The 22224-nt window shown below is 39.9% G+C and overlaps 3 protein-coding genes across 3 annotated transcripts; all 3 read left to right on the forward strand.

Moving 5' to 3' along the window:
• The first annotated feature begins 1814 nt into the window (after window positions 1–1814).
• Window positions 1815–9390, forward strand: poglut2 (protein O-glucosyltransferase 2). The gene is made up of 10 exons (XM_041950895.1): window positions 1815–2295; window positions 3824–4029; window positions 4169–4374; window positions 4996–5073; window positions 5389–5561; window positions 6655–6892; window positions 7488–7697; window positions 7862–7951; window positions 8133–8237; window positions 9227–9390. The coding sequence occupies exons 1-10, from the start codon at window positions 2102–2104 to the stop codon at window positions 9242–9244; spliced, it is 1518 nt and encodes a 505-aa protein (XP_041806829.1). The 5' UTR covers window positions 1815–2101; the 3' UTR covers window positions 9245–9390.
• A 777-nt stretch (window positions 9391–10167) lies between these two features.
• Window positions 10168–13510, forward strand: tex30 (testis expressed 30). The gene is made up of 5 exons (XM_041951226.1): window positions 10168–10201; window positions 11410–11646; window positions 11759–11810; window positions 12690–12904; window positions 13317–13510. Exons 1-5 carry the CDS (start codon window positions 10184–10186, stop codon window positions 13476–13478), a joined length of 684 nt encoding a protein of 227 aa, XP_041807160.1. The 5' UTR covers window positions 10168–10183; the 3' UTR covers window positions 13479–13510.
• A 535-nt stretch (window positions 13511–14045) lies between these two features.
• nepro (nucleolus and neural progenitor protein) lies at window positions 14046–21933 on the forward strand. The gene is made up of 9 exons (XM_041950772.1): window positions 14046–14130; window positions 14326–14480; window positions 15098–15186; window positions 15660–15788; window positions 15943–16020; window positions 16163–16461; window positions 16772–16830; window positions 16950–17146; window positions 17273–21933. The coding sequence occupies exons 1-9, from the start codon at window positions 14046–14048 to the stop codon at window positions 17610–17612; spliced, it is 1431 nt and encodes a 476-aa protein (XP_041806706.1). The 3' UTR covers window positions 17613–21933.
• The last annotated feature ends 291 nt before the right edge of the window (window positions 21934–22224 follow it).

Here is a 22224-nt window from a genome sequence, read left to right on the forward strand (position 1 = left end):
CTTGATGACTATGATATCCTCTTGTCGCAGTCTTATATTTGATGGTGATGGCCTCTAAACTGAAGGCTCTTGTATGTTAAAAACAACAAATGTTTCATGATACATGGTTGTGTATCATATTGTGATTGTGTTGTACATGTCAATGGGTAGCCACATGACACAGGCAAACAGCATTAACTGAGGAGGATATTTTGTACTTGTGTATTTGTCTGTACTTTGAATTGATCAGAAAAACCAAACAGAGGATTATTGATATCCATCTAGCGTGCATCGGGCCTTTATGCACACAAGCATTACACACGAAGCATTTGCGCCTTCGTCATGGTGACGTCACTCCCACATAAAAGATGCACAGCGACACATACACTCAAAACCTAAAAAAAAAATAACAGACACAGGTGAATCTGTTTGCATTGCTAGTCATTTCTGCCTGCTTCCTGTCAGGCTGCTGAGGCATTCCTTAGGTGTAAATGGCCTTCAGTCCCATTGGTTTTCACCAAACTCAAGTCACCTGAAATCCTAAAGCAGTGGCACGTGGATTTCAGCAATTACATGTGATTTGATTCAAAGAGGTGTCTTAAACATGTTAAAAAAAATAAATTTCTCTCCTATCTCTGTACCGTCAATGAGATTTGTGTTCAGTGCAGTTCTTTCAATGGCAGAGAAAACACACAAAAAACAAAAAATGAAACCAAAAGAAATTTAAAAAAAAAATCTGACTTCTACTGACAGGGTGTTTTGTTAGTATGTTTTTGTTTTTTATATTAATTGTACAGTTCAATCTTGGGAGAAAGGTGAAACAAAAAACAATAAAAGATAAAGACATTCTTGGGATATTTTTCTCTGTATATGTTGTACCTGTTACTGCTGGTACTGTATCTGGTATTCTGGCTCTGTCTAAATCACTGGAACTCTGTAGTTCTTCACACTGTAGTATCCTGAAAATGCATTTCTCTGGTTTTCTCAATGATGGCAGCAAAGTTTGTCTTATTTAAATGGATTCTACCACTTTTTGTTCTTATTGATATTATACTAGTGTAATAGAAATTACTTGACAAAAAAAAGAACTGAAAATATGTTGATGCAAAAGCAAACTGAAATAAACATTGATTGATGTACACAGCTGAGAGCTCTGTTTCACTGCCCCCTAACCGGAGTCAGCTGCTGTTTGCTTGTATGGAGTACAGCATGGTGTTTCCAGCGAAGCTTCCTCACATCAAGCACGCCTGAAAGTGCACCATGGTTGTATTATTATAATTATTATTACAATACAAAATTAAAATGTAGTTATTGAGTACAATATTAAATGTTTCTGCATTGAGCAGTAACTTAATTTACATAAGTACGTAACGTTTTCAATGCATGACTTCAATTCTTAATAGAATATTTCTGAAGTGTGGTACTGCTTTTTTTTTTTCTCTCAAGGATATATGAATAGTTCTATCACTGAAACACTATAGGACAGTGAAAACGGGAAGGTTTGGATTCGGTGCAGTTATTATTTTAGATCACTCCATACACTTCCACGCTTCCATTCATGTATCACACACAAAAAAGGCACTGAATAAATCTTCAAAAATAAAGCACATTGACGGCCTCATCCCATTCACTAAGCACCATGCCCAGCATGTACCCGAGGCTCAAACTTCCGGATTTCTGTGCAATCAGATTCAGATCTGCTCGGGAGTCGATTACTTATTCAACCAATCAAACCCAGATTCGCTGAAGTGTCAACCAATCAGATCACGATTTCGCGCGTGCTTTTCCCGCCCCCTCCGGCACATAGTTACTGAACTGTAGCGTTACAGGGATTTTGGAAGGAGCTAACGGTAACCGTCAAATCGCTAAAGGCGTGTTCAATTAATAAATTTATACGCGTATTAGCCATGTAAAAGCCGTTAGCAATGCCACCGCTGAATGGTGGTACGCCAACTGGAAACAGGACGAACTAAGGCTACACCTAACGCTACAGACTTGTATTCGCCGTCTTGATGTTTTTGACATTTTTAAACCAACAATGGAAAGTTTGGGCAGTGAGCCTCTGTAGGGACAAAAATAACGACTAACGTTAAAAGACAGCGGACCCCGGATAGTTAACACCATGTCTCTTCGACTATTTTCGTGGTTGCTGCTGCTCCTCTGCCTGGATGTGTTCAGACGTGAACTCGCAGGGGCTGAGGCAGGCTCGGTACCCAGCGCCGCAAAAACTTTAGTATGGGGACCTGGACTGGAGGCGAACCTTGTCCTCCCAGCTCGGTTTTTCTACATACAGGCAGTGGACAGTTCCGGGAGAAAGTAAGTTGAGTAGCATAGGCCTGCTAATCGCCTTTGTTGAAGCCGCTACGTTTTTCCAGTCGCAACAACCTGTAAAGTGTAACTGGCGAAAATGCTGCCTTTAAGTGCATCACGTAGCATCCTACATGGAGTCTGTCAGGTGGTATAAGTCAGTTTGAGCAAAATAAATATATTCTTTATATAAATGAAAATACATTCTATAACGTGTTTAATTTGTGTTCATGAGTTGTTGTGCTTGAGTACAGTGTTTCTATTGATTTAATAAAAAATGCAGGATGTGACAGAGTAAAAGTTACACCTCTATCATTGAACGCTCCAATTAGCAAAGACGCAGCCCCCCTGGACGCTTGTTTTTGTCTACACTTGTCTCTCAGAAAAATAGACAAAAGTTAATGAATAGTAAGATTCTGCCAAGTTTTAAAGGCCACAAGTCTGGTTTTCTCATCAAGATATGATGTAGTTGATAAATGCCACACGGGTGAACATAACCTTCTAATTTTGTTGATGCACAACATTATTGCTCTATTTCTGTTTGCACCATAGGATTGCATGACTACAATGGCAGGACAACATAGTAAATCTTTTCAGTCATGTTGAAATTTTAAACTGGTCGATAGTGAGAGAGCAGACAGGAAAGTCTGCGCCTCAGGGAGAATGAGTTAGACGACCTCCAATAACCTCTTTCATCAAAAGTCTCCCATGGGCCCAATGTAGACATCCCGCTCTATGTGTGGGTACTCACTGGGTGTCACATTCAGACATGCTTTGGCACCCAAGATAGATATCACTTTCTATCCTCCATTCATGCCTACAACAAAAGAGTATGTTATTGTTGTCTGGAACACAGGAGAGTCTACAACAGCACGCCAATACCAAGTAGTCATGAAATCATATCAGCAACAAAAGACTTCCTGTTTTTAAAGCACCACCCGTTATATTTAATTACTGTGCAGTCAGAAGGTATTAGGAAAATAATGTAATTTTATTTGTTTTGATACATTCAATCAAACTATTAAGTTAAAGGGCAAACTTTCAGCTTTAAGCTTGGTTACATTCATTCTAATCAGATTTTCCATTCCTTGAAACTACACTGAAGTCAGAGGCGGGGAACCTGTTTTTCCTCTCAAAAGCCATTTCAGTTCATTTTATTTTGTATTTATTATTCACCAATAATATCCAGTAGCTAAAGTGTCAGGTGTTAGTCCATCCAATGGAAATTTGCTGTCTTTATTGAGAGTCTTAAAAGGAAAAATTTGGGAAACTATCACATTCAATGAAAGGAAATACACTTTCTCTGTATCCAATAATTAAATGCTTACTCGATCATATTTCGAAGTAAAATGTAACACTTAAACAACTGCCAAAGTACCATCCGAATAATATATTATGGTGAGTTTTAAATACATAATTATCTTCAGATAGTCACATTTGAAATGCATAATCTTTTTTAGTACTAATGTCTGGTTAAGACATGGAGACCTTTGAAAGTAATAAATTCTCCACATTCTCCATATGCTCTCCCTCACAGTTTAACAACATCACCCGGTGAGAAGACCTTTGAAGTGAAGATTGTGTCTCCAGTGGAGCACTTCACCAGGATTTGGATCCAGATCCTGGATCGTCAGGATGGCTCCTTCCTGGTGCGCTACAGAATGTACGCCACCTACACAGACATTCATGTGCACGTTCTGCTCAAGGACGAGCATGTTGCCAAGTCACCATTCATTCTCAAAGGTAGAACACAATCCAAGCCGCCTACGAAATCTGTTTTTGGATGAGATTTGTGTTTTTCTGTTTCTACAGTAACTGATAGATGTGGCGCATGTTTACGGCAGGTGAAAGAAAAGTATCTTAATGACGTTTTCCTCTACAGGCCCAGTCTACCATGAGGGCTGTGACTGTCCCCAGCCGAGTGGTTCTGTGTGGGAAGCCCACATGCACTGTCCTCAGTCCTTCCCCCAGATAGACAAGGACCTGGCCCTCTACGCCAGTGTCGACCCGGATCTCAACGCACAGGAGATCCCGCAGCGCTTTGGACAAAGACAAAGCCTTTGCCACTACACTGTTAAAGACAACAAGGTACCTGCCCCCAATGACATAAGGAATAAGTATCAGCCTGATGAAACCAAAACCCACATTAATTTTACAAAAATTCCCCAGTTTCTCTTTCAAACACCATCATCACCAAAGGGTAGTAAAGTAATAAAGTGTAGAATTTCTTTAGTCTGAAAAGTAATTAGGGCCATGTAATAAAGTCAAGTCAGCCAGAAGAGCCTGGAGCTATGTGACACACCTGTAAGAACAGTCTGTGAACCAGGTGTTCACGGGTACAATCTTCTCAAAATACCACTGTGGACATCAATCCAGGTTCCTGTTACAGTGATATGTCTAAAGCCCTCTTGTCACAGTGCTAGCATGACATGGGAACATGCAGTAATTCATGATTGATAGTCCAGCTGTAATTTCCACTTACTGCTTTGTGGCAGGTTGAGTTTTCACTTACAAGATACGTTCTGTTTAAAACCCCTGTAACTTCTCCAGTACGCATGAAATTCTGTTCATAGCCCTGGAAACACCAGTTTTCCACAGCTTTCAGCCTCATCACATGATCTCCGCAAGTGGAGTTTGCAGTTAACATGAAAGTAAATGCCTGAACTCATGTGATGTTTTTATGTTGATGCAGCTTTTTATTCTCTTCAGGTCTACGTTAAAACTTTTGGAGAGCATGTAGGTTTCAGGATCTTTATGGATTCCATCCTCCTGTCACTCTCCAGAAAGGTAAGCTCTCCATAAACCATCGCTGTAATACTGAAACAGTTTTATACCTTCAACCATCATTAAAAAGTTATTTCTTCTCTTGCTTTTAGAAAACTAAAGGAAAGGAAATTTAGATTTTTTTCACTTCCATATTGCATTTAACCTTTCACTGGGAGGTTATAAAGCTTTAGCAAGATTCACAAGAAGGTCAAGAATGTTGTCATGAGTTTGCAAGCGAGAGTAGGCGGCAGTGTTTCTTCTACTGTGTGATTTAAGTTTCTGAACAATGTTGTTCTTTAATGAGCATTCTCCTTCCCTCTCTACGGCCTTGTCCAGGTGCGGCTCCCTGATATGGAGTTTTTTGTTAACCTGGGTGACTGGCCGCTGGAGAAGAGGAAACCCACCGAGAGGATTCATCCCATCTTTTCCTGGTGTGGCTCTAACAATACCAGTGATATTGTCATGCCCACCTATGACCTGACTGAGTCTGTCCTTGAGACCATGGGAAGGTATGGCTGTGTGTCCGTGACACAAACATATTAAGCAATTTCAGATTAAGCTAAAAGATTTGTGAATGTAACTGAGCTTGTAAAGGAGTTAGCAATATTATAATATTATTGCTAGTCTACCAAAGCACTAATCACACAATAGCTCCTTTAACGGGAGACATTACAGGTGAAAATATCATTTTTTGTGCACAAGTCAATTTTGAGATTTTGGCCTATTTTGCTTCCATTAGATGTCTTTTGTCAGACCAGTGGAAAAATACTGTGTATTTTTTTAAACCAGATTTATTATGTTATTTATTTGTTATGGACATTAATGTAAATTAGCACATGTTTAATAGACAATGAAACATTTCCATATTTAAACAAACAAATTCCAAAAAACTTTTAATTCTTTCAAAATTCTTCAGTCTTAATTGAAGTAATCAGCTTGGGATGTTTCATGCTGCCACAGTATCTACTTTTACCCTGTTCACCTGTAGTTTCTCATATTTCTCATGCCAGAAATCCCCACCTCAGTAGCACAATACACCAATCTCTCAAATTTTAGTCCTGTCTATATTCTGAACATTTCAATTCACAGCCTGATTTACATAACATTTTATTCCTAAAAACAAGACAGAGTTTTTTATGGCTGTTGGGTATTTTCTGATTTATATATTGATAAAAATTCCCTCAGTAAAAAGTCTAATATGTCAACAAAATGAAACAGGAAAAACCTGGCTGTGTCAAATGTGTGTTCTTTTTTGTGCTGAAAAGTCTGGAGCTTGCTTCTTATTCAAGGACAGCAGCCGTGGTCAGAACACATTGTAGTCTTGCATTAGCAGGTTCAACGATGAACTGTTAAAGCAGTTTTAAAATGCAAAGTACGTGCATCAGGCTACAGATTGTTTAAACACACTGAGACAAAGCTGTCAGTCTGATTAATCCTTTCCGTTGGTAAAGTAATAAGCACATTTGCATGACTGTGAGGTTAATTACTGTCTTTATGTCTGCCTTGTGATTCTGCATGCCGTTATCTGTGCATATGAGTCCATAGCTTTGACAGATGCTGAGATTGATAACGTGACAAACATGCTGTGCATCCAATGAACAGAGTAAGTCTGGACATGATGTCAGTGCAGGCCAACACAGGCCCACCGTGGCCAGAGAAGAACGCCACAGCCTTCTGGAGGGGCCGGGACAGCCGTCAGGAACGCCTCGAGCTGGTCAAGCTTTCCAGGGCCCACCCCAGCATGATAGATGCAGCCTTCACCAACTTCTTCTTCTTCAAACATGATGAGAGCCTCTATGGGCCGCTTGTCAAACATGTGTCTTTCTTTGACTTTTTCAAGGTGAGTGAGGCTGATTTATGGTTTAATTAATGCATAAAATGTCTTGCATGAAAAAAATATCATGTACTTGTGTATTAAATGGTATTTTTATGATAACTTTGAAACAGATAATACTACATAATCGAAAGGTGCTAGCACTGCCAGACCCAGTCAGAATTAACATGTAACTGCAGCAGTTTAGAGCTTTTAGCTAATTGATTTACAACCACAGGATGGCATTTTCAGCAAACAAGCTCAGACAAGCTGAGTGTTCCCAAATTGCTGAGCACAGAAGAGCAGAGGACCGAAGTAGACTAGTGTCTGCTGATCATCGTAAAGACCCAGACCCGATGAATGTGCATTGTCTAGGTTGCCAAAAACAAACAACAAATGTCCGATGAGATACTCCTGTAGCTTTGTGTCTGCTGCTTGTGTTAAATTGAGGCATTAACACATAGCTTGAACAGCCAAAGTAAGTAAGACTTTTTGCAATTAAACATGAATTAGGCCTAAACTGTTCTCATTTGGTCCTAACTGGCTTTACTACTCAGTTTTTCAGAAGGTGATTTTGAAGAGAGTCAGCTCATTATTATTTCTATTCCATGTCCACCACCAGTACAAGTACCAGATAAACATTGACGGCACTGTGGCGGCGTATCGACTGCCTTACCTCTTGGCAGGAGACAGTGTGGTGTTAAAGCAAGATTCTGGCTACTACGAGCATTTTTACAATGAGCTGCGGCCGTGGGAGCACTACATCCCCATCAGGGCGGACCTCGGAGACCTGCTGGAGAAGATCCAGTGGGCTCGTGATCACGATGAAGAGGTGATGATGTTCATGGATGATTGTGGCCGTTACATTTGGCAGTGAATGCCAAGACATGTGATCCTCTTTAGGAATTAACATGAATTGAGGACACTTTCTCTTGCCTGTGTTGTTGTAGTGATAAAATAAATAACCAGGTTGCTATGTGTCTTGCTGTCTTTCAGGTTCAGAAAATTGCACTGGCGGGTCGGCAGTATGCCCGCAATCATCTAATGGGAGACAAAATATTTTGTTACTACTACAAACTTTTCCAGGTAACATTTCTGCAGTTGCAGAAAATGCATAAATTGATGTATTGAAAAACTTGAGGTACTACAAAAAGTTTAATCAAAACAACTCTGAGATTATATTACCCCACTCCCTCATCACACAGGGGTCAGAGTATATTCCATTGGCTCTGTATCAGATTATTTAACTTCAGTGTTCTTCTTGTAGGAGTATGCCAAACTGCAGATCACAGAGCCTAAGATTCGTGAAGGCATGGAGCTTGTAGAGCAGCCCAGCGATGACCTGTTCCCATGTTTCTGCCACAGGACGAGGGTAAGGGACACCCTGAAGCTTCCCTCGCATCAGAATGACTTTATATTGTTTCACTTCACCTCCGCTCACAGGATTACGCCAGCAGAGTGTAGATGTCAAAAAGCTGTTGCTTTGTGTTCCTCTACAGGTTTGCTGCTTTTCCTAAATCACAAGCCTGCATCGTTTGCAAAGATACACTTGAGACAACTCAGATGAATTTACACTATAACACTATACTGCCCCTTATTTTATACCACAGTCTGGGTTAATATGCCAAATGGCTAAAGGATGAACGTTAAAATTGTTTAACGTGGATGTGGGACAACTTTCCTAATGAAGATAAGTCTTTCATTTTCATTTATAATAAATGGGGGGAAAAAAAACTAATGTTTTAACTTTGGTACCACTCAGCCTCAGGACAGACCATAACACTCGACGGAATGTGGCTCCCTCTGGTGTCTGAAAAGCACCACTGCATGCCCACACAGGCGTTATCAGTTCTGGCTGAGAGCTCTAGTCCGATTGAAGGCAGGAAATAAGGTGATGTCACCTAACTGTCCACACTGCATGATAATGGTTGCAATTGTCCTGCCCCAACTCATGCAACAGTGACCAGGGGAGTGTGAGAGATGTCATTCAGGGTTAGTTTATGTACATCCACGCAGTCTGAATAGTGGTCTGATCAGGCAACAGAAGTGAAAACACCTGTGTGGGTGGTCGGTAGATATGTGGGAGCTTTGAATACGATAAAGGCAAACTGTGATCTAAAATATTCAATACATTCTTCCAATCAACCTTTTTTTTTCATGTAAGTTCAAAGTGATATTCCAAGTTTGAATGAAAGTTTAAGCAGCTGCTGCTGTTCATAAACATGCTGCTCTTATTGTATTTTACAAATAATATTTTTTTCCTTTTGAGATGGAACACATTTCTTCCCTCATACTCGAACAAAGCTAGATGATAATTAGTCACTCCTGATCTCAACACAAATGTTTTTGTTTGTTTTTCAGACAAAGGATGAACTCTGACTGACCTGCTGTCAACCAGTCACAGAGCAACCCTTCATATCTGATATACTGCCAAATCATTTTTCAGTGTGAATGAATTGTATGACTATGATATGAATACACACATTATCTCATTTTTAAAATAAATAATTGTCTTTTTGTATGTTCCAAGTGATTGTTCTCTTGTATTATACACTCACATACATACACGCAAACCCACTGAAAAAGCGTATAAACACATATGCAGCTAAATCTGTACTTAAAAGTGCTGTGTTGTGGACTTTTCATCCTTTGACGTAAGGCTGCTGTTCTGTAGCTGACCACTGAAAAGAAAACCATCTGCGCCCCAGTGGTTAAATGTAACCAAAGCAAAGTACATGCAAAATGTGAGAATTTACTGCTTTTCCTTTTAATAGTTTTAATCATTTTAATATTGGTTTGACACAGCAAGCCTTGTGAAGGTGTCACTTTGGTCCCTGGGTAATTGTGATGACATTTATCACTATTTTCAGAATTCTGACAAACCGTCAATTAATGGAGAAAATAATAAGATGAATCCATAATGAAAATAATCTTTTGTTGCAGTCCTGTAAAAGATACTTAAAAATGAGCTCCACCTCAACCAACTACAACAGTACATATTTAATGCATGAATAACAAAATTAAGTATCAGTCGGTGGCCATTTTTTTGCATTGAGTGCTTTTACTTGTAATCCTTGAATTACATTTTCCTGGTTGTACTTATATACTTTTACTTAATGAATATTTTCAATGCAAGGCTTTGTTTGTTTGTTTGTTTTTTTTTACTTGTAGTGGCGTATTTGTACAGTGTGCTATTAGTACTTGCATTGCTCAGCCAAGCCATTATTGATTTACTGAAGCTGCAATGACCCCTCCTAAACGGTAGGTGGCAGTCAGCTGCAGTCCTTTCCACTCACGGGATTTCAGAGAAGAAACGTCATGGACAAGACTGAGGAGGTAAATATGAAACGAACAACTGCGAATTAGGGTCTTTAACACGATGTAACACGAACCAAAGTCAGCTTTAAAGTTAACTATAGAGAGCTTCAGCAGCAGACTGTGTTTGCGGTTGTGTTTAAACCTCATTTATCATCTGTAATTCAACACTTAAATAGGAATCTGAATGACATAGCTAGCTCGGTAACATTTTAATCTGTTTGGTTTCAGTTGCTATATTTAGTTAGCTTCTCACCACAATTAGTTATTTAAGAGTTTTTAATAAAAAGCCAACTAATTTTAACGACAAAGCTAGAAAATGTTTATACCAAGAATGAGCTATCTCGTTATTAGCGGTGGTGTCACGTAGTCCAAATACCTAAATACCAATACTGAGAATAATATTACTTGAGCTAGCTACTGTTACTAAGTACTAGTATATTCTGGACACCACTGTATTCCGGACACTTAACCTTTTTCATCAAAATATGCAAATACAATAGCTGATTTTCTAAAACAATGGTGGAAGAAGTAGTACTCAGATCCTTTATTGTGGTATTAATACCACATTGTAGAAATACTCTGATACAAGTAAAAATCCTGCGTTCAAAACCTTAATGAGGTAAAAGTACAGAAGTATTAGCATCCAGATATTCTTGAAGTAGCAAAGTGAAACTCATAATGCAGAATAGCTAATTATGTATTATAATTATTGATGTATTAACGTGTGCATCACTGATTTCAACTACTGTATATACTGCTGGGTGGCTCAATCCATAATAATGCATTGTAATGTATTCGTTGATTATATTGTTCACCATTCTATGACATTTCAGTAACCAAACAACTGAGTGATTAATTGAGAAAATAATTTACAGATTAATCAATAATGAAAATAATTGTTAGTTGCAGCCCTGTTTTGTATTCATAATCAAATGCAAAGTATGTAATGTTATCAAATAAATGTAGTGCAGTATAAGTATTAGGTAGCATAAAATGAGAACACTCAACCACTACAAAATTTTAGAAAATAAGCTTTCGGCTAGCTCAGTCACAGAGCTGCAGCTGGTGCGATGTAGAGGCTCAATGTGCCTGACTTTTATTCAGTAAACGCTTTTGAAATCAGTTTCCACAGATGTTTACGCCCTGCATGATGAGAACTGTCTTAAAGGACCAGAGTGGAGAGACAGTGCTCACTGACTGCTCACTGACTGCTCACTGACTTTCAGGACACAGTGAAGGTGCCATTTGGGACAAAGTGTCTGGATGCTGCCTTGTGTTTCCCTGCCTCAGTGAAACATGTTCATACAGCCGTCATTCTCACACATGGGGCTGGTGGAGACATGAACTTCAGACATCTGGTCTCTCTATCGCGTGCCTTAGCTTCAGATGGCTTCCTTTGTCTCCGTTTCACATGCAAAGGGTTAAACTTGGGTTATAGAGTGAAGGCTTACCGTGCTGTGTGGGTAAGAATTTTCATTCATTCAAGAAATAGCAGTCACTATTTTACCTGTACAGTACTATTTCTGTGCTACTAGAATCAGTAAGATGCTGTACACACTTGTGTTTTCCCCCTAGGACTACTTGAAATCACTACAGAAGTTTACCATAAAGCACATATTCGTTGGAGGTAAGCAGCAATAGTCGGCTTACTGTATGTCACAAGAAATAGATACATAAATAAACAAGACCATGTGTTGAGTTTCTAAGTAAGTGTGGTGTGAGTGGTTTCTCTGTGTGCATTAGTTTTGCATTATAATAATATAACTGCACACCTAACTAGTTAAAACCAAGTAGCAATGAATCAAGGCAGGCTATAAAAGAAGCTAAACATACAGAATGTTTAGTAAGAAAAACATTTATCATATTTATAAGTTTTGGGAAATTAAATGACCAATATGACAACAGAAATACAACCTCGATTCCTAAAAAAGTTGTGACGGTGTTTAAAATGGGAATAAAAACAGAATTCAAAATCATTTGCAAACAAACTGTTAACCAACAACGGTTTTACGAAGTGTTCCTGAGCTAATGTAGCAACATCCTTATACAGTTACGTGTTCACAAAGTGGTGAACCTCGCTCCATCCTCGCTTGTGAACGGCTGAGCCTTTCCAGGATGCTCCTTTCATACCCAGTCATGATACTATCACCTGTTACCAATCAACCTGTTTACCTGTGGAATGTTCCAAACAGGTGTTTTTGGAGGGTTCCACAACTTTCCCAGTCTTCTGTTGCTCCTGTCCCAACATGTTTGAAACGTGTTGCTGCATCAAATTCAGAATAAGCAGATATTTAGAAAAATCAAAGAAGCTGATGAGGTCAGACATTAAATATATTGTCTTTGTGCTGTTTTCAATTGAGTAAATGTCAAAAAAAGGATGATCAAGTTATCACATTCTGTTTTATTTATGTTTTACTCAGCATCCTAGCTTTTTTTTTTTAATTGAGGCTGTATCATTAAAAATGACTCATAATAATATCTCAGAATGTCTGTGACCTGTCCACAGGCAGGTCCATGGGATGTCGTGCTGCTGCAGCTTTAGCCAGACAGCTGAGTGATGAATCAGAGGATACAGTGCAGGGTGTCATCTGCCTGTCTTTCCCCCTGCACCCCCCAGCACAAACACACGCCCATCGCCAACGGAGTGAAGATCTCAGGGGGCTGCCTGAACACATGCCTGTGCTATTTGTGTCAGGCACTGAGGACGCCATGTGCAACAGGGTGAGGATGGTCAGGGCCTACATACATAGAGTTACAGGAATTTTATTTTGTATTTATGCATGTGTGTTAATGTATTTATTGTCATTCACTCATATATTCAGTTGTAGCATACAGTATATGTTCTAATGGTTTATATAATTATATTTTTATGTCTTACATATTTTATCTACCTTATTTTTTGTATTTGTCTCAGTATGTTGTTTATGCTTCCAGTTTGACTCATTCAGGACTACATTTCCTGCATTGTTGTGACCGTAAAGTCTAGTCCTCGACTATTTTGTATAATATGGACAATAACCTGCCATTTTACATGTGCTGTATTCTAATTATCCCATTGTCCCACCCTTTGCAGTGCATGATTTCTTGTTGTTGTTTGTTGTTTCCTTCCTGATTTTTCTCATTATGATCTCAGGCTCTTTTTGATGGGATGATAAAAGAAATGAAAGCACAAGTTGAGGTTTTCTGGCTTGAAGGAGGCAGCCATGGACTGACAGTGAAGGGAAGGTCAGAAGATTCTGTGTTGGATGAAGTGAACTTGCAAGTCATCACTTGGATGAGTAAGCAGGGAGCATAGATTTATTTATGTTGTCATGTTTGTTGTTCTCATTAAATAAAGGATATATATTTTACAAATAATTTCGTCTTATCCTTGCTTGTCTCTGCCCGATAATTTCCTGATGTCCAACTTATGACATTACAGTAGGTTTATTTCTCTCTTACAGTTCTAACTGTTATTTCCTGCCAATATAAGCCATAATACTCAATATATTTAGGATTTCTACTTAAAAGACATTTTTTAATGTTGTCTATCAGCCATGCAGAACACCAAAGTCAGGTCTTACACAATAAATTTGGGCAAAATTGAAGCATGATTTGTTCTCCTGGAGCTATAATAATCAAACTTCTACCAGAATCTTATTCTAGACAGATGCAGCTGTCATACGGACATTTCTTTGAATATTTTTTATTTATTTATTTATGATTAAAGGTTAATTCTAGTTTCTTTTACTTAAGGTTTGTTCCAGTGTAATTTAATTCAACTATCAGGCACGTCGCTGCGCCTTTAACGTGACACGTGACGTTTGTATTTACTCGGATGCAATTGGCTGACTGACTTCCGCATGTTTTTTTGCAGGGAAGCATGGCAGGAGAGCTGTGGAACAGGGTAAACATTCTGTTTCCCAGTGCCGTTTCTAGTGTCCGTGTGCACTTCAGCTCAGCTACAGGTACGGTCGATTGGTCGGAGCGTATTAAGATAAATATGCCGGCTGAGTCTGGGGTAAAACTCTGGGGCAAGGCACCGTATACCGGCTGTTTGCAGCCCACGTGGGAAGACATGCGTCCACCCTCAGCAGTGTTGATGTACTATATCATTACCGCCGAATACATTGTGATGTCTGAAAGGTGTTTCTTTTCCGCAGATGCAAATGTTAAAGCCCTGTTGGTGGAAAACGAGAAGGTGCTGAAGCTAATTCAGAGTGAGCTTCTTCAGACGGAGGTGCGAGTTCTGTACGATCTGCTGTACGTCCTCAATAACAGCTTCAGGAGCAACAAGACGCTCAAAGGCTTAAAGCAGGTGAGAGCCAGGGGTGGAAACACAGGTACCATACAGAAGTACTTCTCCTTTCTGATTTCATGCCACTTTACTACATTTCAGAAGCAAATATTTAACTGTCCACTTGACTCATTTTGATCATTGTTTAAGTCAGTTTTCATGCAAGAACATTTCATATTTTAGCGTCTTGATTGTGAAGAGTTGCTGCTTAATAGCTGTGGTTTACTCTTTAATTCTGAACTATTTGTTGGACAAAACAATTATTGTGGGGCATCACTTTGGGCTCTGATGTCATTTCTCACTGCTTTCTTAGCGTTTACAAACCAATCAATCAATTTACTGGAGAAAATAGTTATCAGAGCAGTAAAATCCTGCATTTACATTAGTGCATGTGTAATTCTGATCCAGCAGAGGGTTGCACAATGAAATGCAAGTTGTAATCCTTTTATGCTACACAAGAAAAACTGTTCTTTTGGGGTGGAGTGTGGAGGATGAGTTAAGCAGCCTTACACCCTGAGGAAAGAAGCTGTAGTCCTGCCACTGTCAGAGAGGTAGAACTAACAAAGCTAAAGAAATCCCTCATTAACTGATGTATGTGTGTGTCAACAGCATGTTTCATGTTTTGCCTTCTCTCTCAGGTGGAACAATGCATGAACAGGCTGAAGAACATGAAGCTCGACGTTGCTCTGCAGGAGCTGACAGAGCTGTGTCCCAATAGAATTCAAAGGCAGGTAGAAAGTCATCGGTTTGGTGTGATGTGCTGTTTCTGCCAGTCGTTAAGGAGCATACAGGCCAGCATCGGGCAAAGGCTTTGCTGTTTATGATACACATTATAAGTGAAAGGTAAATTAAATGCAGTAAGGTAAACAAAGAGCGCACTGGAGCTTGATCGTGCTTCAAACAGCCGATGCTTAAGAAAAATAGAATAAAAGAAGCATCTTACAGGGAACATGGTTACATAAGAGTGCTGGCAAGAGGTTAAAAGCACTGAGAAGAAGTACTTGTGGTTATGGAGCAAAGCCATAACTATCTAACACTATCACAAGTATCTCGATTAACTGTTCCATGGTAGTTTGCAGCTTCAAGTTCTGTAAATGCACAGATTACATCAGTGATGTATTTAATTGAATTTAGGGGATGTAATTTTTCTGTTTATTCACTGTAATGAGATGTGTGCGTTTGCGTCCCGTGTGTGTTTAGACAACTGGGCATCAAGGCTGGGGAGTGTGATGTTCCCAGTCAGCCGTTGCTGGAGTGGCTGTGCCTCAAAGTGCTGGGAGCCGCCCAGCTGATGAGCTGCACTTTGAATCGCTGCAGCAGAGCTTTCATGTATCCTTTCAGAGGTGGCACTGTTCAGAGACGTGAAGAGCAATCTGACAGAAATGTCTGCGCAGCTGTGGAGCCGCTGTCTGATTTAAGCTCGACCGTCTTGGCCTTCTTGATGTCGCCTCGTGGTTTTGCCCTTAACAGATACTCGCTTCAGATTCTCAAAGCAACACCTGAAATGGGAGGAGTTTATTGTGTTGAACGTGGTGGTGACCAGCATGCTCAGCCGTCTCTGGTGAGTGCTCCTCCTCGCTGTCGCGTTTAAAAAGGCCGAGCAAAGCAAGAAGATGCAGAATTAAAGTCTGTATTTGAAATAGTTTGATTTGTGTTTCTCTAGCCTCCACAGTCTAAATCTAGCCGCCTTTGTACTCCATCAGGGTGATTTGCCGCGGCGTCCTGGTCAGTCTGTCCACTCTGTATCAGCACCTCCTGGAGCTCCTCAGAGAAGTAGCCAACGCCCAGTCCATGCCCTTCCTCACAGACTTCTCCCTGCCGGCAGATATGACCCAGTTCCTGGGTCCCTCTGATGCATTTTTACTGACCAAACAGTCAGCACACTTTCCCCATGCCAAAGACCACAAGGAGAAGCAGCAGAGGAGAAAGAGATCTGTCAAAGTCAAGAACCAGGGACAGAGAAGGAAGCTTAAAGAGGACCTGGGTGTTGCTATTGAAAGAGGTGTGAAGCTTTTTCATTGTTTTGTATTCTATAAGAAACATTTAGTGCAGGGCAGTAAGATGACCTTGTCCTGGGGACGCCGGCTCTGTCTCTGCCTCTTTTGCTACATCCAGTGTTCATTGGTCCATACAGTCCATCGGAAAAGTAACGTAGCATGCAAAATGCTTGCATATATCTATGCCTATTTCACATAACCTGTGGTTAAGCAGTTGCTTGAACCCAGCGATGGATTTTCTCACTGTCTCAATTACCATGCAGAGTGAATCACATTCAAACAGTACTGACGTTACTAGTTTCTTCTTCTTTCTAGGTATAGTTCTCGACACTGACCTGAAGCCTTTTCTCAAGGTTTTCAAGAACTTTACAGAGGTGTGTAAGCAAACCAGATCGAATGTTTTGTTTTATTCATGTATTATTTACAGAATATTTAATTGCTAAGTGTTGTCACGTAATTGTCCGATCCAATGATCTGATAATCCCTCCCACAGGACAGACGCGAGGCTGATCAGAAACAAAGGTTCAAGAAACAAGTGAGAGAGGCTACCACGTTCACAGAGATGTCAACCCACCTAGAGGAAATGATTGAATGGTTCAAATCCCAAAAGATGGAAAAGGAAAAACGTCTCTTGACCTTCCTGCGTTTGAAGTGCGAAAGGATGAAATGCCTCGAAGCAGCAGGTTACAAGTAAGAGCAACAGTGCAGGAAATACGCTCAGAGCTGTGCAGTCTAATGCGGCTCAAAACAACTGCTCTGTCCTAAATTCTATTCAATTCTATTAATACTAGTTGTGTATATTTCTATACTCTCCAGTGTCCAGAGGAAGTTGCGGACCTTCAGACAGGAAGCTCGTTGGGCTTCATCGCCTCAAGGGCCAGTGCCGAGCACCTGTCGGTCTTCTGCTGCAGATCAGAGGATTGCTCACCTGAGAACTCGTTTTCATTCACTAAGGAGTCGATTCAAGTCTTCAGCCATAAAAGCTGGTTTAAGAAACAAACGGCTGAAGAGACGAAGGAAGAGGACTGGGTTATCAGTGTCTGGACCGTCAGGGGACGACCAGACAAACAGGACTACATACGGGGCAACGTCTCAGACCACCGACTATGACGACCGTGATGACATAGATGATATATTTGCCTCTGTAGGTTTGTGACACTTTGGAATTGGACACATCCAAGGAAACAAATTACTGTATGCAGCAGAGCTCAGTATATGACACATACATCTGTTTTTAATGGGAAGAAGGATGGCATTTAATGTGTAATGAAAACTAATGATTGGACATTATGTGACTGTTATACTGGTTCAAATACCAGTTCCACTAACAACAGTTTTTAGAAATATGAGAGTCTGACCTGAACAGCTATTTGAACCATTTACGGTTCATGTCAAATGAGGAAGGAATTGCTTAGTGATGAAATTAGGTGAGCTCGTCTTGTTCGTGCACACTGAGGCCACAGTTTCATGGTACGAAACAACAAATGAAGCTTCATCCCCTTTCAGACCTGCCAGCTACAGCGCCCACATGTTGAAAAACCATTATTACAGCTATTAAGTGCACATCTTGTTCCACCCTCTGAAGACAGCACTACAGTATAATAACAAACCATTATGCACAACGAAATAAAATCAGCTCAGTGGACCATGAATAATGTGAATTAGTCCATTTTAAGTGGTAAAAGCCATCTGTGTTACAGATGCAGTGTCTAAAAGAGGCTCTTGAGATGACGTGACACCGATTGAGGAAGCTGAGCAGCTCGTTAAGGCGCTGATGGTATTTCTGGCTCCACCTGGTGGAGGTATTAAATGAATGTACTCAGTGATTAGTTCCAGACTTTTGATTGTTCTCCTAGAATACAAAATGAAACCTTCAACCTTGTAAGGCAGCAGAAGTGGCAATCTTCTCTAGAACTGAGTTTGTACCTGCTGAGGCTGTGAGTGCTCAACAGAGAACAGCCTGGCAGTGGCATGTGGTAGGCAGGGAGGTCTCAGCTGTAGCCGTTCAAGTTTATTAGAAGAGCTAAGCAGGCACCACATGGAAATCATGCAGGTGTCTTGTCCTGTAGTGACACGTGATTGCTCAGGAGTGGATGCCGTGCTCCACGCTAGAAGCTAAAGGGTTGGTTTTGTTACAGCCTGTGGTTTTGCTGCCCACTTTCTGATCATCCTCTGCCAAAGAAGACACAATCCTCCCATCTGCACAAATACAACGGTGCAGTTTTCTTCCCCCTCACTGAGCCTGACTGGGTTGAGTTATGGTCTCACATCAGCTCACCAGCTTTATTTGTGCATATGAGTCTGCAGATTCCTGTGTTTTCTGAGTTTCATCTCCACCAGTGGAGGTCAACTTTTGTACTCGCCTGCGGTGAGAGAAAAGAGCAGCGATAAAGCCTTGAATGTCTGCATTCTGCATACACAGGTACACAGGAAGTCAAACCATTTTTTTCTCTGCGTGAAGTCGGAGTGACTGTGAAATGTGAAATGCTATCACTATCCAGATATTTACACTTGATGAGAGGTCCAATTTGATGGACACAAAGGAGAATCTACACACCACCAAAAGCCTTTGGTCTCATTTAAGGCTATTTTTACCACAACTGCAATGTGCACAGTTCTCTATGTGTGCTCTGCTGAACCACAAACACTTTGCAGCTATTATCTGCAACAGAAAGTGAAGAAAACCAATTCTGCTATCTTGCAAATTTTCTTTAGTAGATGTGAAAACAAGCGATGAAATGTACTTAATTGTTTATATTCTGAGGATGAAAAACAGTATTTTAATGCACTGCACAAAGAATGAGTTTGGCCTTGCTACTTTTAATTACATAATTTGCAAATAACTTGCATAAACTCAATGTAGCGTGATCTGACAGCAATCTAGACATGCGTTTGTGGTGCACACTACCAACTGTATGTCACCAACATCTGTATACAGAGTTTTGGTATGTGTGTGGGCTGTTGAGGTGATTTAGATGTGTTTACATTTACTGACCATGTCCTCTTTTACCTGACCTTAACCACTTGCACCTCAATAGGATGGTTAGGGACTACAATTTGTTGGCAGGCAGCACTAATAATATTTAAAATGTTGAAATGTCAGTAATTACAGCTGCTTGCTGACTCTCTTACAGGTGTACACCCTAAGAGCCTTTGTCATTATCAGTCTTCAGCACCGTCTGCTGCCTCAGCTTTAAGTAGGGAGACGACAGTTTGTGGGACACCCCATCTGTCTAACCCTAACCCTAACCCTTAATAGCACATAATTGTAAATACATGACTCCATGTGGCTTCAGTGCTGGATTTGTACATTATTTTGTTGGAATGGGTGAATCTCCAGGGATTCTGCAAATGCATCAGTTATGGCCGGTGGGCATAATATGACCTAAAACAGGAGAGACTATGTAGGTCTGCACTCCCAATATGCTGTACTTCAATTTATTTCCCCGCCACCTTAATAGCAGCAGGGGAATAGAACATGTTTCAGGTCTCAGCTTTTGTACGGCATGTCACGTAGGGATTTCTTAACATTTATGCTTAGAGGTGTGTTAAATCAATCACATCATTCCCTCCACAGAGACAAAAAAGCAAAGTAGAGCCATAGAGGCCAACTTAGTGCATCGAGCCCTTGTAATGCCACTCATTACTCAGCCTGTTCTCCAATAGTTCATTGATGCAAAGCATAAAATTGTACCAATCCCATGACTAAAGTGGGGAAAATAACTAGAGACAATGGTGCAAGGTTGAAATCCTCATTAAGGCCAGAGTGGGACACTGAATATAAACAGTGCCGCCAGTACAATATTTTTGTGTCTGTCCCTTGTCCATAAGGGCTTTCAGTCCCAGTGCATTTAATGTGTTTAGTATTATGAATATGTCTAACAATGTGTGATTTAAATATCTTGTCTACAGATTTTTTCGCTAACTAATCCGTGTCCAATAATGCATGTGAGAAATCCTGTAGAGCATAAAGTGCCATATACCAGAGGGCTGAGACCTGAAACAAGCTGCATGTTTGGGCCCTGTATGTGCTCTATCCTCCTGCTGTAATTAATATAGAAAGAAAAGAAAAGCATAGTGGGAGTGCACACCTTTTGATTTTTTCATGTTTGAGGCCAATGTCTGCGTACCTGTGCTCACAAATTCTGCTGGGAGGGCAGAGTTTTTTATTCAACTCTATAAATATGACTTTTAAGAGCACCCAGTTGTACCATTACCATCCATCCATTTACTTTAAATACTTACTTGCTCTCAGTCACGGTCAAGGAGGGCATTGCTACTGCACTGCAATAAAAAAAATGCGCTGACTGTACTGTTGCACATTGCAGAGCTTTACTAGCTCCATTTTATTTCAACATTTTAACATGACTTCATCTGTTGTCATAAAGGTGTCTTCAGCTTCTTAGTCAATGCTACAGCTGGGATTTTAAGACAAACTTGAAATCAGATGAATTTGATGTTTTGACAAAATAATGTTAGATGTAAAAATGTATATTTCAGATGTTAGCATTTTGAACATGTTGGCTGTTTGCAGGACAGACGAGTGCAAGTTTTATTGGCATATTTGGAATTGGACTCAGAGGAGTGTTGCAGGTTAGCAGTGTTAATGTTTAGCCAAAGATGACGGTTCACTGGTTTATCATTTTATTGTTAAAAAGTGGTTTTGCATTCAGCTACTACTTAACGTCACAACTAACCATTATGCAAGCTGTGCTACTGAGTTTTGGACATTTTCTTCTGTATTGTACCATTTGTTGCCATTCATTTCAATGCGATATTAAAATCTGTTGTAGCATATTTCATGAGCGTGCTATTTTAGAAGTTAATAGTGCAACAATTTGTTGATTAATCAATTAGTCAACTGACAGGAAATTAATCAGCAGGAACACTGCATTACTTTCTGTCAAAGTTATAGTGGGCAATGGCTGCCTGGAACTGTTGTTAAAAAAGATTAAAAAATCTGAAACTATATAAAAATTATCAGCTAAACTGCTGACACTATTAAGGATGCTTTATTTGTAGTTAGCAGCTGAAACAAACTGATTTGGTCCTTCAAGGCCCCACACAGATGTGGCTGTGTGAGACTTCCTGGACATTTCTTATATTTTTATTTTTGGAAGAGTTAGTTGTTGCATTGAACGGCTCAACACTGACAAGCCTTATGTTTCATAACTGGCTTCGGTAAAAATCAAAATAAACCATGGCCACAGTGATGTGTGGTTCATGAACGAGTTGACTCTATGAGCCGGCTCCTTTAGGTGTAAAATGGGAACCTGCTCTCGTCTGAGAGGTCATTTCTTTTTTTGCTTCCTTTGTTTTTATTACTTAATAGAAGACAGAATAATAGGATGATCCTATAACATATTTGTTAAACATGATGTAGATATGTTTGACTTTGGTATTAATGTATAATTAAGACCGAAGCATGGCAAGACTTGTGTATGTTGTGCCACTTGTCAACATATAAATCTGTTCAACATAATTAAAATGTTCAATACATGTGTTGCAGTATTTAATATTTTTACATTATCTAAGGTTTTTAGACCAAGTGAAATGTACAGTTATGGTATTCTAAAAACTATAAGGTTTAGTATAATTACACTGAATAATTTAAGTGATATATGAACACACATACCAATCATAGGTCAAAACATTGCTAAATTTGGCTAGATTTTAAAAACCACAAGTGGTGATAAATGAGGAGCCGTTTGGGAGCCGAAAGGGCCGGCTCTTATTACTGAGCTGAGCCAAATGATCTGACTCACTAA

The sequence above is a fragment of the Chelmon rostratus genome, chromosome 13, assembly GCF_017976325.1.
Source record: "Chelmon rostratus isolate fCheRos1 chromosome 13, fCheRos1.pri, whole genome shotgun sequence".
NCBI classification, from domain to species: Eukaryota; Metazoa; Chordata; class Actinopteri; order Chaetodontiformes; family Chaetodontidae; genus Chelmon; species Chelmon rostratus.